Source organism: Ranitomeya imitator, chromosome 7, assembly GCF_032444005.1.
Source record: "Ranitomeya imitator isolate aRanImi1 chromosome 7, aRanImi1.pri, whole genome shotgun sequence".
In the NCBI taxonomy this organism is placed as follows: domain Eukaryota; kingdom Metazoa; phylum Chordata; class Amphibia; order Anura; family Dendrobatidae; genus Ranitomeya; species Ranitomeya imitator.
In genome coordinates this window covers 44970956-44989115 of record NC_091288.1, presented here as the reverse complement: position 1 = coordinate 44989115, position 18160 = coordinate 44970956, and the positions used below count along the sequence as shown (strand labels likewise).

At 41.2% G+C, this 18160-nt stretch overlaps 1 protein-coding gene across 1 annotated transcript in view; it reads left to right on the top strand.

Moving 5' to 3' along the window:
• The window catches only part of SP3 (Sp3 transcription factor), a 48605-nt gene extending 31229 nt beyond the window's left edge, over positions 1 to 17376 (top strand). Inside the window, exons 3-6 of the mRNA XM_069733168.1 lie at positions 7506 to 8811; positions 12904 to 13096; positions 13248 to 13444; positions 15624 to 17376. Of these exons, the coding sequence (XP_069589269.1) occupies positions 7506 to 8811; positions 12904 to 13096; positions 13248 to 13444; positions 15624 to 15934 (2007 nt within the window). The 3' untranslated portion in view covers positions 15935 to 17376. The remainder of the gene's footprint in view (positions 1 to 7505; positions 8812 to 12903; positions 13097 to 13247; positions 13445 to 15623) is intronic.
• The last annotated feature ends 784 nt before the right edge of the window (positions 17377 to 18160 follow it).

The window sequence follows — 18160 nt, the reverse complement described above, 5'->3', positions numbered from 1 at the left end:
CATTCACATGAATGGGGAGAAAAAGCTTGCATTTTACACAGTTGTTTTTCCTGCTAACACTCCAGCATTTACAGTAGACAAATCTGCTGCAAGTACTGCATGTGTGCACAAACCCCAAATCATTTTAGGGTGGCTTCCCTTTAAGTAAATTGTAAAATATCTGTACAGAATCACTTGATTAATATGGGGTCACTGTGGTATGAATGTTATATTGTCAGGTTGTGTACTTGTAGTGTAAGCTAGAGGTTACTTTTGCAGCTTTGTGCAATTAAATGAACACTCCTGATGGTGAGTACAGCAGAGTTTTCATAAATAAACTTGGTGCGGCCCTTTCTCCATGTTGCCTGATAGCTGCAGGTGATTAGTTTTGCAGTATCCTGCAAATGTGGCAGTAAATTAGCAGCACTAGTGTAACAATGCAAGCCACCCTTCAATCAAAGTCATCAGGCTATGTCAAAGTATTTGTGATCATCTGCAGTGACTTGCAACTTATTTTTCCATAAGTAAATAATGATATTCAGGATATTCTGCTATGCTTTTACCATTAACCCTATTATTGACGAATAATGAATGGCAACATGTATCCTCCTGTTGTTTTTTTCCTCAGTTTTGATATTTCAATTATCCATGTAAAGGATTGTATTGAAAAGAATAAAGTATGATTTCTGCTTCTCTGTAGTTTATGTTGGAAACCTTGAGCTGCAGGAGCCAGATGTTCATAGGAGTCACCTGCTGAATGTTAATTGTGGAGAAAGGGCATGTGAATGTAGTCATCTGTGTGCATGTGTAATACTGGCTGATTTATGCATCTAAGCAATGGAAGAGGATTATGTAGGAATAGAGGTGAATGGGTGAACAGCTGTTTAGGCTAAGTGGGAAGGTGTTGTCAAAACAGTGAAATGGAACTTGCAAAAAATAACGTAATCTATGATCGATCCAACTTGGTTGATAAATATTTTACATCTATTTGTATAATAATCACTGCCGTATGTTAAATACTGGAAGATCTGCTACCTTCGTAGGTGACAAGTTGGTTATCCAAGAGTCCGATTTTCAGAATAGAGCATGGGGTTGGATGAATGTAAATAGGGAAATAAAAAATAATTTTTTGCAATGTAAGACATAGTTCTTATAAATTGTATAAGTTGCCTGATGCCGTGGTGTATGATTATAACAGAGCTAAATAGACTACAGCATGATCTAGTGAAAGAAAGATTTTAGTTGCCTTTACAATAATGTTCAGATACATTTCAGTATCATTTTTGAAATTTACTGTATATTAAGTGTTCTCCACGACTTGACAACCTCCTACTAATGCGCTCTAGGAGGTGGGAAAAAAATAATTCCACTACCAAACGAGCGATGGTCCTCTGTACTCAGCATTGTGTTCTCCACCGGGGCTGTAACTCGTAAAATGTACACCATAATAAATTGGGTTCAGTGGTACAATGCAGGATGTGCTGTAAATGTTTTCATAATAATTTGGGAAAGCTATAAAATGTCCTATGGGTTTGTGCACACGATGCAGATTTAGTGCAGAATTAGTGCAGTTCTGCAGCGGATTTTTCTGCTGCAGATCTGCACTGTGATTTACAGTACAATGTAAATCAATGTGACCAAAAAAGCTGTGCACATGGTGCAGAAAAATCAGCGCGGAAACGCTGCAGATTTCAAAGAAGTGCATATCACTTCTTTTGTGCGTTTCTGCAGCGTTTCTGCACCCCACCATTAATCGAAATCTTCAGTAGTAAAAACTGCACAAAATCCGCATTAATTCCACACAAAAAACGCACTAAAACCGCATAAAAAACGCACCTGCGGATTCTGCCAGGAGATGCAGATTTAGTGCAGAAAATTCTGCACCGCATTTCCTACATGTGCACATAGCCTTAAATGTCTGTTCTATTCCTGATTTGAGGATCTCGGCTTTTAGTTGAGATGAATCTGTGCTGCACTTTATGTACATGCTCAGTAGTGAGGCAGTGCTGTGGAATGGAATGTCAGGAAAATTGAGGAGTTAGAAGTTTGGTTTACAGACTCCACAGCCCTGTTCTTCATCCATCCCCTGGGACTGACCTCCTACAGGGCCGCCATGTTGCAACTCTCACATTAACAATTACATCTGAGTGGAAGAAACGCTCTTTCACTTGCACTGCGCTGAGTACAGAGGAGCGTTGCCGGTGCGGCAGGAGATTGTCCTGTTTTTTTTTGTTTGTTTTTTTTCCCCCCTTCTTTCCTTGATGTGTCTGGGCTAAACCCTTTTGCCGTGTCCACAAGTCAGGTGCAGGCTCAGGAGTTTAGCTTGCACTGTGCCCAGCAGCCTTTGGCCAAATTACCCAGCCAGCGTCTGCCTATATCAGGAGTGATCGGGTCAGATTGCTCTTATTAACCTTTAAAATGCTGTCGATCTTTAGAGCATGCCAACATTTTATGATTGTGGTAGTTTGACCTTCTGGATTTTCATTAATCCAGAGACAGAAGGGCACAGTGCTACATTAGCAAAAATATGTTGCCAACAGGATGCAAGAAAATCACAATCGCTTGTGATGTACTCTAATTTTTGGTCGGAATCCTTTTCATTATGTGAAGTTGCTTTGTGACATATTGATCTCCCTGTCAGTCAAAGAAAATTACTGTGTAACGCTAACTGATTAAGTACAAGGTGCACATGGAGTTTGTATCACTCCTTGTTTGTGTGGATTTTCTCTGGGTGCTCCAGTTTCCTTCCACATTCCTAAAACATACTGATGGGTAACATTTACCTGTGTTTGAGGTTGAGAAATTAGATTGTGGGCCAACATAGGAGCAAAGACTGATGTAAGCAGTGACCCTCTTTGTACAGAGCGATACAATAATGTTGATTCTAAAAGCAACAAGAAACGGCTCATACATGCCCTATGTTGGTACGGCAGCAATAAAAACTACATGTCCCAAGGTGGCTCTGCTCAGCTCGTCCCTATGTTTAATGTAGCGTTTACTGAAAAATGCCAACGTTTCCCTAATATATCTAAGGGTTTGAAAGGAATTTTGTTCAGCTCACCTGAAAGGGTTTTCTGAAGTTTGACACCACAATCAAAATTTTGTTTTCTTTTTGGCCATTGCACCTCCTTCAAAAATGCACTGCACAGCGATCAAAACATTGTATGTAACTCAAAATGTTATCAATGAAAATCACAGCATCAAACCACCAATTGCAGCGCTGTTTGACTTTTGGAGCACAGATTTTGCTAGAATAGTTTGCAGGCGACATTTGCGGAACTCTGAAGATGTCAGAACAGCAGAAAACCCCAAAAGTGACCCTATTGTAGAAACAGCACCGCTCAATGAATTCATCTACGGCAGCAGTGACTATTTTGTAACATCGATCCCAGGCTTTTTTTCTGGAGAATTGCATATCTGCCAGTCTAGTGCCCATACGTTGTGTCCCCATACAGTGTAGAGCCCCTATATTTTGTAGCGCCCTCATACATTGTGCCCAGCTTGTGCTTCTGGCGATATGCACTCGCACATTAAGTGCCCTCTCTCCATTACAATAATGCCAAACATGTGCCACTTACTGTGGTTTAGGGACAGTGGGGCTCAGAAAGAGGGGGGCATTTGGATTTGGGAGGGCAGAATTCACTGGATTTAGTTTATGGGGGTGGGAGCCATGTCGCTACCAATGACTTGGAAAACCCCTATAGTTCCAGGAACAGATGACGGATCTGAGTGGGGAACTAGTTTTGTGTGGGATAAATTAGGGGTTTTATCGGTACCATTTTGGGGTACATAACATTTTTTTTTTTTTGATCGCTTCCAGTATAAGGCTGGGATCACATTCATGTGTTCTACGCTGAGTACTTACGTCGGAGTTTCCATGTAAATCTCACAAAAATGCAATTCAGACGAAGCACCAACAGGACCACCCACCATAATGAGGCAGATGGAGACACTTCATACTCTGACATCTGCTCTGGTGGTATCCATCTTTTAGGCGTGCGGTGATCTGTTGTCACCCACACTTGTGCACTCAAAGATGCCTAACATTGATGGGACACTGCCGGAACATAGACCAGTCCAAAATGACTCCATCTGCTTCCTAAGTTAGTGGTTTTGTCGGGGTTTTGTCTGAATTGCACTTTTGGGGAATTTACACTGAAACCCCGACGTAATTGCTCAGTGGAGAGCACAGGATAAATGTGAGCAGAACCTTATTCTGATTTTTGGGATGTAGAATGAAAAAATAGACAGCAGTAAGTGTAGTTCTTATTTTTATTTTTGCGCGGTTCACCATGCGGTATAAGGTTAGGTTCACAAAATTCACAGAGAAAAAAGCCGAGATGATTACTTGCTCAGGTCTCCAAAACAAATGCACTGGCAGGGTGCAGCGGACACTTGCGTACCGGGGCTTTGCGGACAGCTGAGTACTTCCTCCCTGAAGCCCCACCCACTTCTGCACTTCCGTTTAGGTCCACCTACTTCTGCATGCTTCCTGCGTACCGATCTTTAACATTGGGTACACAGGACATGCGGATGTATGCAGATGCATTATTTTGACGCTCCCGCCGACCGCACAGGAACGCAACAAGTTCTGTTTTGTGCGGACGGTGGGCGCGTCAAAACGACGCATCTGCATGTCAATGTGAAAGATAAGTATGCAGGACGCATGTGGAAGTAGGCAGGGCTTAACGGAGGAAGTGCACAGGCCTCTGCAGAGCCCCCGAACGCTAATGTGAACCCGGCCTAAGTGATGAGGCAGATTTATTCTTCGGGCTGGTGCAATTGGGGTATGTGCACACGTTGCGGATTCCATTGTGGATTTTTCCACGTGGATTCTCAAAAATCCGCAGGTAAAACGCCCTCACGCAGTAAACAATTTTTTATTATGAAAAGTGGTTTTTTTTTGTTTTTTTGCTGCCATATTCTGAGAGCTCTAACTTATATTTTGCGTGACTAGTTGCAGATTTTTTTCGTACCATTTTGGGGTTAAAATTTTGTGATCGTTTTTTTTTTTTTTTTCCCAGACACAAAATGGGGGAAAAAAACAGCAATTCAGTCATTTTACACTTTTTTTTTTTTGTGTGCCGCTCACCGTGCGATAAGTGATAAGACAGATTTGTTCGTTTGGTCGGTACAATTGCAGCGGTACCAGATTTGTGGTTTTTTAGGCTTTGATCTTTTTACAGACTAAAAACATTATTTTACAAAATTAATTTGTTTTTGCATCATCATATTATGAGGCTTTGACTTTTTTTTTTTTTTGCCAAATTAGAGCTTTTTTTTTTTTTTTTTTTTTTGCTGGACGGTTTGGCGTTTTCATTTATTTATTTTTTTTACATATGGTTTTTGACTGCTTTTTATTCACTTTTTTGTGAGTTAGTGTGGTGAAAAAGCGACATTTTTTTTAATTTTTTACAGAGGTAGCCAAATGGAATAAATAATGTGCCAATTTTACGGACGCGGCGATATCAATTATGTGTACTTTGTTTTTGTTTTATCCAAGCGCTGCATTTTGAGTGGCAAAACGGATTTTAGTGATTTGTGTGCGCTATTTGTGTTTTTAAATGTTTTATTTTACTTTGTTTCACTTGTATAATTTTCCGTTTGATCACTTGTCTCAAACACTGCGGTAGTCATGAACAGCAGTGCATAAGAGCAGTCAGTGTCTCAGACCGCCGTACTCTGGGGTCAGCACATGACCTCAGGGTACCATGGTGACCATCGGGACTCGTGATTCTTATTACGTGGGTCCGATGGTTGCTGTGACCCCCCCTTTGCAACCACTGTCGCGATTCACAGTGGTATATAACGGGTTAGTCGGCCCTGATTGGTCACAACACTGTTCGGGGCTGATACTGCAGAGTGTCAGCTATCGTGTACAACTGACACCCGTGGGATGGTTATGGATCTTGAAGGAAGACCAGAAATCGAAAGCGCAAAAAATGCAAATTGTTTATGAACCCCTTTTAAATATGTTTTCTGAGCACAAGAGGAAGTTGTGCAGTTGTTCTATGATTGCAGATAGATGCGTGAGTGAAGCAGATGAGACTAGTCTGCACGTGATTACAATTATCCACTTGCTGTAGAAAGAGGGAAATCCTGATGCAGTCAGCAGAAATTTCTCTAGTCCATAAAAAATAAAAAAGTTTTAGGGCTTGCTCAGACAAGCGTGTTCTACAGACGTGTGCTATGTATGCTCCACGCACAGCACATGCAAACCTAGCCAGTGCAAATAAATGATTTCCCACACGAACCAAAGGTCTACTTGGCAAAAATATTCACCGCATGCACTCCCACTCATCAGCTATTTGAGGAGCAGCGTTACATCATTTTGTTTACATCACTCCGTTTACTTGCATACTGTGATGTGACAATGCTATACTACCCAGCATCACCTCAATGTTCATAAAAAAAGAGGAATTAAAGGGAACCTGTCACCACTTTTTTGCTCTATCAGCTAATATCATTTAAGGCCAGTCTCGCACGTCCAGATAATTCTGGTACCGGAAAAATTGGTGCCGGAGTTATCCGTGTCCGTGTGCCCGTGCGTTTATGTGGCACATCAGTGTGGCACACGTGTGCCGACTGAGCACCACACGGAGCGTGCAGGAGACAGCGCTAGAGATAAGCGCTCTCCCCTGCATCTGGTGCTGAAGCCGCCATTCGTATCTTCTCTCCAGCAGCGTTTGCTGTAGAGAAGATATGAAAAATCCTTTTTTTTTTTTTTGTTCATGTTTAAAATAAAGATTCCTGTCCCCATACCCCCTCCCACCCCCTGTGCGCCCGCCCGCTGTTAATAAAATACTCACCCGACTCCCTCGCAGTGTCCTGTCCTCGCCGCAGCTTCTCCTGTATGAGCGGTCACGTGGGGCCGCCCATTACAGTAATGAATATGCGGCTCCACCCCTATGGGAGGGTGGAGCCGCATATTCATGACTGTAATCGGCGGGGACCGGGATCTTTATTTTAAACACGAACAAAAAACAAAAAAAAGGATATTTTCATATCTTCTCTACAGCAAACGCTGCTGGAGAGAAGATATGAATGGCGGCTTCAGCACCATGTGTGGGGGGGGGAACAGCGCTTACTGTAGCACTGTCTCCTGCACGGCACACGGACAACATCCGCGTGCGGTACGTGTTCTACACGGACCCATTGACTTTAATGGGTCCGTGTAATCCGTGCGCTCCCACGAACACAGACATGTCTCCGTGTTTTGCACACGGACACACGGTCCGTGAAAACACGCCGACATGTGCAGACACACATTGATTTCAATGTGTCTACGTGAGTCAGTGTCTCCGGTACATGAGGAAACTCCCCTCACGTACCGGAGCCACTGACATGTGAAACCGGCCTAACTGATTGTCAGGTATGCATTCCGTTCCACAGATTCTAATTGGAATGAAAGGGGGAAAATAACCTTGTGACTAGAAGTAGTGTGTTTAAATTTAGGTTGAAATTTCCTGTAACAATCTCTGTTGAAGATTACTGATGTCCGACATTGTTATCCTTTTTCCGTACAGACCGAGGATTTGACAACTGTGCAACTGACAGCAGGCCCTAACAGATGGGAAGTCTTGACTCCGGCCCAAGCTGCATTGAAAGATGAAGCTGGAAACATAGTTCAGCTTCCGGGTGGTGCTACAGTAACATCCAGTGGACAGTATGTGCTGCCTATTCAGACTCTTCAGAATCAGCATCTCTTTTCTGTAGCGCAAGGAACAGACACTGCTAATGGCACGCTTTCCAATGTGCAGTATCAAGTTATACCACAGCTTCAGACATCCGATGGTCAACAGGTCCAGCTTGGCTTTGCCACATCTGATAATGGGGGTTTAGATCAAGAATCGGGTCAGATTCAGATTATTCCTGGAAATTCTAGTCTTTTGTCATCCAATCCAAATATATTAACACAAGCTGGTCAACTTCAGCAGATTCAAGGAGTGACATATGGAGGACAGACCCAAGTTGTTGCTAACGTCCCGCTTGGTCTTCCCGGTAACATCACTTTTGTCCCTATAAATAGTGTTGACCTAGATTCGCTGGGTCTGTCTGGTAGCACAGAAGCCATGACGGGCATTACTGCAGATGGACACTTGATAAGTGCAGGGCAAGCCATAGATGGCTCTGATACTTCTGAAAGGACTGCAGAGCAAGAGCATGTTTCTCCTGAAGTCGGTGAAACAAACTCAGAAACAGATTTGTTTGTGCCAACCTCTTCGTCATCTCAGCTTCCTGTTACTATAGACAGTACAGGAATGCTTCAGCAGGGTGGAAACAGTTTGGCCGACAGTCCATCTGGGCATGTGCAAACAGATCTTCAGGGAAACTATATCCAGGCTTCAATTTCTGATGAGTCACACAACATTCAGGTCACCACATCACAACCAATGGTACAGCAAATACAGCTTCATGATAGTCAGCAGCAAACCAGTCAAGCCCAACTTGTGCAAAGCATTGCACAGCAGGCAATCCAGGCTGTTCAGGCTGGAGGACAAGGCATATCGTCGCAAGCTTTGCAAAACCTTCAGTTGCAGCTGAACCCTGGAACATTCTTGATTCAAGCCCAAACGGTGACTCCTTCTGGCCAAATTGCCTGGCAAACATTTCAAGTTCAAGGCGTGCAGAACTTGCAAAACCTACAGATTCAGAATTCGTCTCCTCAACAGATAACATTGACACCTGTGCAGACACTCACGCTTGGCCAGGTTGGTGGAGGAGGTGCGCTAAGTGCGGGTCAGTTGCCAAATCTGCAGACTGTTACAGTAAACTCTCTGGATGCTGCAGGTATCCATTTGCAGCATGGAGATCACACTGATAGCCCTACAGGTATGTTTGTTTTTCTTCCTATCTTAATTGGGGAAATAAAAGGCAACTCTGAACCAGCTAGTCAACAAGCCTGAAAATGTCTCACCAGTGTCATATTTTTTCTTTCTTCTCTTTTTATAATTTTCTTTTGCTATCTAGGAATGAATAATATGGAGTATAACATGCATTAATAGGTACTTTCTAGAGTAGAGCAAAAAAAATAATTTCAAGACCCGTAGCTGCTGGACTAATCGGTAGTTTGTGAGTGCCAGACAAGCTGTGCAAACCTCCTAAATGTGGCATCCCTGGCACCTCCCCTGATTACTAGGCCAGTGTGATGTCATGCGTGCGTGGTAAATTGTCACAACCAGGGCTGTGGAGTTGGTGTCCATTTTGGTGGAATCGGTATAAAATAGACTGACTCCGACTCCTAAAATATATAATAAATTGGGTTCAGTAGTTCAGTGCAGGATATGCTGTAAATGTTTTCATAAGCATTTGAGAAAGTTATGAGATGTCCTATAAATGTCTGTTCTGTTCCTGATCTAAAGATCTAGGCTTTTAGTTGAGATTAATCTGTGCTGCACATTATGTACATAGTCTGAGTCTACCGACTCCGCAGCTTTGTCACAGCAGTCTATAAAGAAACCTCACTGGGGATGCTGCAGTAATAGGAGGTTTTCAGGGCTCCAGTCCGGCTGCCATGGACTACCGATTTTGTCTTTCAACCAGGATCCTGCAAATTATGCTTATTTTTGCTAGAGTTCCGCAAAGAAAAAGTGATATTCTCATCTTTGACGTTTAAGACCTGTCCACAAGCGTGCTTTGTTGTCTCCTTACCGCCCACAGTAATGAATGGAGAGAGCTGTTCTTGTATGCTGCGGCTACCTTTCCATTCATTCCCTGTATACAAGCAATGACTGCCTAATCTGACAGGATGGAGATCAGGGAATCACTATCTTGGAGATTGATCCAGTCTGTATCTAGAGGGAGACCCGCATCTGACATTTTACGACACATGCTGTGGGTATACATTAAATGTATTCGCATTATAACTGTGAGGGATGGCAGTATAGTAACCTGTACCAAATGGCACAACCAGAGGTGAAGGAAGCTTTTGTAGCAGATGCATTCTGGCTGACATTGGAGAGAGGCCATTTGTTTCTCACATGAGTGCAGCCTCACTAGCTCAGGCTCTCTATGTTGAGGACACATTATGGCCAGCACTAATAAACACTAAAGCTACTGGAGATATCACTTTCCCTTTTTTACTCATTTTTTTTTTACATTACTTTTTCTTTTAAAAAGTGGTTCTGCAGCAGCTGAGATGTGTATTGTTAATACCGTACACCATAAAATCATTTAGAAGACTCTTTAAGATTTGGTGACTCGCATTAAAACACTTGGCCAGGAATGATCAAATACCATATTTTGTGGATTATAAGACGCACCCCAAATTTTGAGGAGAAATAAAACAATTTTTAATAAAAAGGTGGTGCTTTTTATAATCCATGTGGGAGATCTCAGCGCTGAGATCTCAATCTGCGCGTGCTCCTCCCCCCAGCAGCCATTTTCCCGGAGTCCACTGCATAGTAAACCATGTAAGTGCGGGGGCTCTGGGCTCTCACAAAATGTCGGCAGAGCCCCCGCACCATCAAACACCAGCAGTGGCGTACATCTGAACACCCCCTCATCCCAGCCTGCGGCCTGCAGCAACGCACCACTCTTGCCTCCTCCAGCAACAACCCTGGGACCCTGCTCCATCGCGGCCAGTAAGGTATATCCGCATTATAAGACGCACCCCCATTTCCCCCCCCAAATTTGGGGGGGGGGGGGCGGGGGGTGCATCATATCATCCGAAAAATAAAGACGTTGTCAATTTTTAATAGCTTGGGTACAAGTGGTCCCCATTTGATGGTTATATTATTGTCACCAAAACAAACCCTTTCCATGTTCCCGGTTGATTCCCAAAGGGGATTGCCACTGTTTAGGATAAAATATTGGCTTTGGTGGTTTAAAAATGATTAGTCTTTATGGTCTAAAATAACCTAGAAAGACCCTTTTAAAATGTCCCTTGCATATGTATAAAATTGGTATGAACCTAAGCAAAACAGCCTTTATAACATCTGGTATGTTATACATGAAGGTATAGTTTTTCCACTTCACCATAGTCTGTTATGTAACATAAAAACAATGTGGTGTACCTGGCAGCTGATGGATACATCAGGACATGCTATCCAAAACATATGGTATACCTTTCTGTGCTAAATGCTATCAAAATTGCTGCATTTACAACTAGAAGCTGTTATAATTAGCGAGCAGGGGGAAAATCTCCTTCCCAGCTATTGCTCTGCAGGCAGCACAATTTCGACATGACATGGTATGTGTATACAGCTATTACGCAGAGGTTTGTCTTTATGGTTACCCAAATCAGACAAGCCTGTGCTACTCCTTTCCATCTGAGTCCTTTCTTGCCAAGCACGGTCTGACGGAAGGGTGTGTCAGTTAACTGCAGGATCAGAATACATTTGTCTACACTGTTGCCATAGAGACCTAAAACTGCAAAGGAGCTGTGTACACAAAACGAGATATTTTTAGTAAAGAAAAGTAACGGGTTTTTTTTTTTTTATTCGGAACCATAAAACTGCAAACACCTATACAAGATGGATCTTTTAGCATTGTTTATGCCAATGACAATATCTAACTTGTTTAGTACAGTGGTTGAAGCCAATACATTAGTAAGTTATTCATCATGTGGCTGTAAGTGTCTGTTAGATGCGGGTCTCGCCTGTGGGATTCCCTTCTGTCTCTAGAACAGGGCCCAATCTATCACCACTGAATAGAGTGGCTATCTCTATTCATATAGGAGGTTGGAAAATAGCCGATCAAGCGTGCTTTCCTATATAATATGCTGTAAGTGAGCAAGGAATACACCGGAAATTCGGATTTTACCCAGTTTCCATTTCCAGCAATGAAGCAAGTAGCAGATACTGAAACCCAATAAGGTCTCCCCTCTGCAAGCTGCCGTAAAACTGAAAATTCATGTGATTGCCATCCTTTGTATTGCTGCAGTTAACACTGGTGACAGAAAGATCATGAAAATGTGAAGATTTGTATCAACCCCTAAAATCCATGCAGATTTTTTTTTTTTTCCCCCCCTCTTCTCATATGTTTGGAGTATTTTGTGCTGTCCTTTGTTGCAGATTTTTCTTGTGTCCTTGTACTTAGTGCAATATCTGTCTACAGCCAAACACTAAGGGTGTGTGCATTTCCTGCGGATCCGCGGCTTTTTTTTCCGTGCAGAAACGCTGCAGATCTACAAGTGATTTACAGTACAATGTAAATCAATGGCAAAAAAAAAAAATGCTGTGTAAATGGTGCGGAAAACTCTGCACGGAAAATGCAGCAGATTAATAAAAAAAAAGGACCATATCAATTCTTTGTGCAGATCTGCCGCGTTTCTGCACCCATTCCATAATAGAAATCTGCAGGGGTAAAAAAAAAAAGTAGAAATCTGCACAAAAATCTGCAACGTGTGCACATGCCCAAAAAGGCGCAGATTCTGACCTGCGTTTTCTGCCAAGAAATGCAGAATCTGCATAGAAAATTCCACAGTCAAATCTGCAATGTGTGCACATGGCCTAAGAGCTGAATTACCATAGAGGACCCTGTGTAGCACAAATCTGTAATCAGTCACCTTTTTTCTTGCTATGAATCATATACTTGACCTCTGTGTGAATCTGATTTATGCAGACTGTCACATGGTGGTTTCTCCTCACAAATTCTGTAAGAATTCACACACACATTTAAGCATGCTTCACCCTATACCACACTACTGAGGTATGCGCCCCTCCAAGTAATGCTTCACTAGTATGGAGGATACGTACTGAAGATTACAGCCAGACTTTTGCGTGGTGCACTCTTGGAGACTCATCAGTTGCTTACACTGCAAAAAGTCTCCTTTTAGGAAATTAATAAACTGTTGTGTCTCAGAGTGTGTTCTGTAGTATTTTAGGAAGCTTCTATTTGTATCAAGTGCTTTTATTATCTCTGTATTTATGTACAAACCTTCATGTCTTCAATCATTTATTTATCCTTTTTAATTCTCCATAGGTATACGAATTAAGGAAGAGGAACCTGATCCTGAGGAGTGGCAACTTACTGGTGATTCGACAGTCAACACCAATGATTTAACCCACCTGAGGGTCCAGGTTGTTGATGATGAACTGGACCAACCAAATCAAGAAGGAAAGAGACTCAGAAGAGTGGCCTGTACTTGTCCCAACTGTAAAGATGGAGCCGGAAGGTTTGTACCAGAATCTCTCACAAACATTCTTTTTTTTTTTACACAGTAAATGAACTAGCACTTATTTTATCCTGCAGAGAGAATGTGAAAATTATAGTATATCCCATAGCAGAATGTATAATGTCCCTAATTTCTTTTAAAACTATTTCAGGGGTACCAACCTGGGAAAGAAAAAGCAACACATCTGTCATATCCCAGGGTGTGGTAAAGTGTATGGTAAAACGTCACATCTGAGAGCTCATTTGCGCTGGCATTCTGGAGAACGTCCCTTTGTCTGTACTTGGATGTTCTGTGGTAAAAGGTTTACACGAAGTGATGAACTACAACGACACAGAAGGACACATACTGGTAAGGCTTGGGGATCTTTTTTTTTTTTGTTTCCCAATCAAATGTTTGATAATTGTGGAACTATGGGAATGATAGTCCTAGAATGTTGTTACTTATTTAGTTACCCAAAATTGCATTGTTTATGTGAATCCTTTATGTATTATGCTTCCATACTCCTGAATGAATGGAAAATAGTATGCGATTCTTGAATAACCCGCACCCTTATTTCTTTAGGTTGCCCTGAGTAAGATTCTGAGTTTTTCCTCTTTTTAAAGGAAACTTGTCATGAAACAAATTCTATTTATCTGCTGGTTAATAGCATTTTTTACATGACAGATTCACTTTAACTAGTCTATATTTTTTTTCCCCTCTGTTCATGATTGGACACCTTTTTTTATTCATTTTTTTTTTTTAATTAATAATTTTCGTCCATAGGGATTCAAGAGCTCTAAAACTTCCTCATTTAGTTAGTCATCTAATTATCCCCCTCTCCACCCCCAAAATAAGTGACGCTTAATAAATAGGAATATGGTATGTAATATTTTTTTTATTACTTTTATATACTCGAGTATAAACAGACTTGAGTATAAGCAGATGCACCTAATTTTACCACAAAAAAACTGTGAAAACTTACTGACTCTCGTATAAGCCAGGTATGCATTGTCACCTCATTCCTATCCTTTTTTGCATGGCTCATCATCTCTATTCTTGTATGCTTGGCTCATCATCCCTATCCTGGTCTGCATGGGCCCCCTCATCCCTATTCTTGTATGCGTGGCTCATCATCCCTATCCTGGTCTGCATGGGCCCCCTCATCCCTATTCTTGTATGCGTGGCTCATCATCCCTATCCTGGTCTGCATGGGCCCCCTCATCCCTATCCTGGTCTGCGTGGCTCATCATCCCTATCCTGGTCTGCATGGGCCCCCTCATCCCTATCCTGGTCTGCATGGGCCCCCTCATCCCTATTCTTGTATGCGTGGCTCATCATCCCTATCCTGGTCTGCATGGACCCCTTCATCCCTATTCTTGTATGCGTGGCTCATCATCCCTATCCTGGTCTGCATGGACCCCCTCATCCCTATTCTTGTATGCGTGGCTCATCATCCCTATCCTGGTCTGCATGGGCCCCCTCATCCCTATCCTGGTCTGCATGGACCCCCTCATCCCTATTCTTGTATGCGTGGCTCATCATCCCTATCCTGGTCTGCATGGACCCCTTCATCCCTATTCTTGTATGCGTGGCTTATCATCCCTATCCTGGTCTGCATGGGCCCCCTCATCCCTATCCTGGTCTGCATGGGCCCCCTCATCCCTATTCTTGTATGCGTGGCTCATCATCCCTATCCTGGTCTGCATGGGCCCCCTCATCCCTATCCTGGTCTGCATGGGCCCCCTCATCCCTATTCTTGTATGCGTGGCTCATCATCCCTATCCTGGTCTGCATAGGCCTCCCCCCCCCCCATCCCTATCCTGTCTGCATGGGCCCCCTCATCCCTTTTCTGTAACAATTATTTTTATGCATTTTCCCCACCCCGTTTTGTTTGTGGCAATGCTGACAACTTTTTCTTTCCCGGCTTTTTTTTTTTTTTTTTAAATTTAAATTAATTTTAGACATTGTGTCCTCCATAAGGTTGTAATAGTGTAGCTGGGGTTGGCATAGGCACACTCTCTGCACTACAGTGCTGATCTAGGTCTTCTAAGATCTGGCAATCACTAGGATTTTAAGTAGGAGCACTGTTTGTTCTTCCTAAACTGTAACCGCAGTGCTTATTCATACAATTAGGAAGGCAGAGATGGTAACAAACCATTGCTGTCTTTTCTCTGGGGAAGTCCAACTATCTGGCAGCTGCACAAGCTCTGAAGCTGCTTGACTCTATGATCTTAAAATGTCATTGCAGAAGCATGTACCTTTGCCATACGTTTTAAGACTTTATCAGCCTGCAAACAGTTAATGAGAATTTTGTTCGAAATGTAGGTTAGTCATGTATGATCTGTCGTAGTCTGTGACCATGCTCACAAGCAATGCTTTCAGGTCACTGAATAGAAGTTAAATGTTCGGAATTGAAAGTACATGGAAATTGAAACAACGCTATAGCCTCTCCTTCATTCTAGCGATCAATTGGAGATTTTGGCATCAGACCCCCTTTTTATCGTGTAACCATTGTATTTGAAATAATTTTCTCTCTTTCCATCAACAGGTGAAAAGAAGTTTGTCTGTCCAGAGTGCTCCAAACGATTTATGAGAAGTGATCACCTTGCCAAACACATTAAAACCCATCAAAACAAGAAAGGCATTCATGCCAGCAGCGCTGTATTGGCATCCATAGAAGCTAAGCCTGAGGATACATTGATAACTGCCGAAGGTACCACCCTTATCCTTGCAAACATTCAACAGGGGTCTGTATCCGGCATAGGGACTGTAACTACTACAGGCGGTCAAGATCTCCTCTCCAATTCAGAGATTCCCCTACAGCTTGTCACAGTTTCTGGAAATGAGACAATTGAGTAAATATCACGACACCTATTAATTGTGGTTATTTTTATACAGTAGTGAGGGGAAAAAAAACAGAAACCTTGTTCTTGAGTTCTTAGATATCTTTTTATTGATGTGCAAACTTTTTTGGATTGACAGTAACTTGGTTATACATGACACTGAAATGCCTTACTTTGTATGCTATTCCATAAGTATGAAGAATTGGTAAAATTGCATGGCTTTTGTAGGTACTTTTGGAATCTAGAATTGATGAAATTTTACCATGACACAAGTATAAATAATATTGATGGAGATGGATATGGTAGTCTAACCAAATGCATCAATCCTGTGTGGTTTAGTGTAAAAAGAAAAAAAAAATCAAAAACAAGAAAAAATTAAGAACATGTTGGTATTTATCTATTGTAAGATAACAAAGTTGATGGGTAATAGAAATTATGTTATGGTATGAAATTTTGTAATTTTCTCAACTGGAATTTTTATTACGCATAACTGACAAATCACGTTTCCCAGCACACATGATAACTTGGCTTGGGTTTCACCACGGCTCACCAACTTACCAAATTAACAACCAATTTGTTTTAACTAGGTGAACCAATGTACACAGTTTTAAAAAATAAAATTAAAGTTTCTCTTGTAAAAAAAAAAAATGTACAAAAAGGTTTTTAACCTGACAGCCACCACTGTCTGGATTGTCTGTCTAAAAAAAGAAAAAAAAGCCATGTGCAAGCGTTAATTTGCCAAACCAAATCTTGTTGAAGTCATGGAGGCAATATAACCAATGTAGAAAGACTTTGCAGGCTGACGCAATTTTTTTTTTTTTTTTCTTGAATGTTTTTTTCTTTTTTTTTTTTTCTTATTAAGCACCCATGTTATCGAATATACCGGTGGACCAAAAAATAGCGAACTGTCATTCAGCAGCACATCTATCAATTTTGAGTACTCGGACATCAAAACGTTGTAAATGAAGTAGTCTAGCATATGCAAACATGATTGGAGTCCTTTTCCATGGTGACAATATGAGGCATACAAATACTAGTCATGGGTTAAAGGGGAAATATAAGGGTGGGTTTTGTTTTGTTTTTTATTATATATATATATATATTTTTTTTTTTTTTTTTTTACTTAGTTGGTGAATCAGCATTTAAACAACCTATTTGCTTCTACCCATTAAAATTGTATGTATCTAATACATGTACCTGATAAATATGTATGTTTTTTTTTTTTTGCTGTATTTTCGTTTTTTTTTTTTTAATGTTTATATTTCCAACTATAGAACGTGTACAAATACAAAGTTACATTGCAGGTATGTATGGTCTATACCATTTTTTTCTAAAGACTTGGTGTAATGAAAAGACAAAAAAAAGAAAAGAATAAAAATTGCAGCACCTACAACAGTTCACCTATTTCCCGGCTTCATTTTGGGTCTATTTCTTATTGTTCTGACCACCTTCACATTTAAAAGAAGAAAAAAAAAAAAAAAGGAAAAAAAACTACCCCTAAAAAAACAAAAAAAAGTGTATGTTTAAAAGTGTATTATATCAGTGTGGTAGTTTAATAAAACACTATTTTCTTTCTTTTGACTTTGCTGTTTTCATACTCATTGAATATATTTGTCCGTTCCAAATATATAGTCATCTAGCGTTATATTCTATTCTCACGTTGGCTTCAGCACAGTTGGCGAAGTTAAACTGCCTTTAAATCACTGAATGTATGTATAATAAGAACAAATAACAGATCACGCGTTTAGATTTGCTTTACATTTTATGGTAAGGTGTTTTTTTTCCGCATATATATATCCCCACACCCCCTAACTGAAGTATGCTCAAACTTTCCAACCCCTCCGGCCCTTTAAAAATGTTTTTTTTTTTTTTTTTTAAGTAGACAGTTCAGAATTCCTAAATTAAATTTTTAGTTAAAAAGGATTTACAGTACGGCTTGTATTAACTGTCGTAAGTCAGATGAGTACAGATCGGGCATAAGGAGCCTCCATTGATCTGTTGTAGCGACTTGACTGGCTTTATTCAAGATCTCCTCAATATGTCAGATTACCTGCTAGAAATCCCCATAATTGTTCGCATCTCAAATTAAGGGTAATCATTTTGTAAACTGCTAAGCAACTCGATTTATATTTATTATATAACTTCACGTTTAAGGGAACCTGACAGAAGGTTCATGGTGCCCAACCCAAAGGTAACATGTTTCAGACAGTGGCTGTGGTATTTCGTGTTGCATGTTTTACTC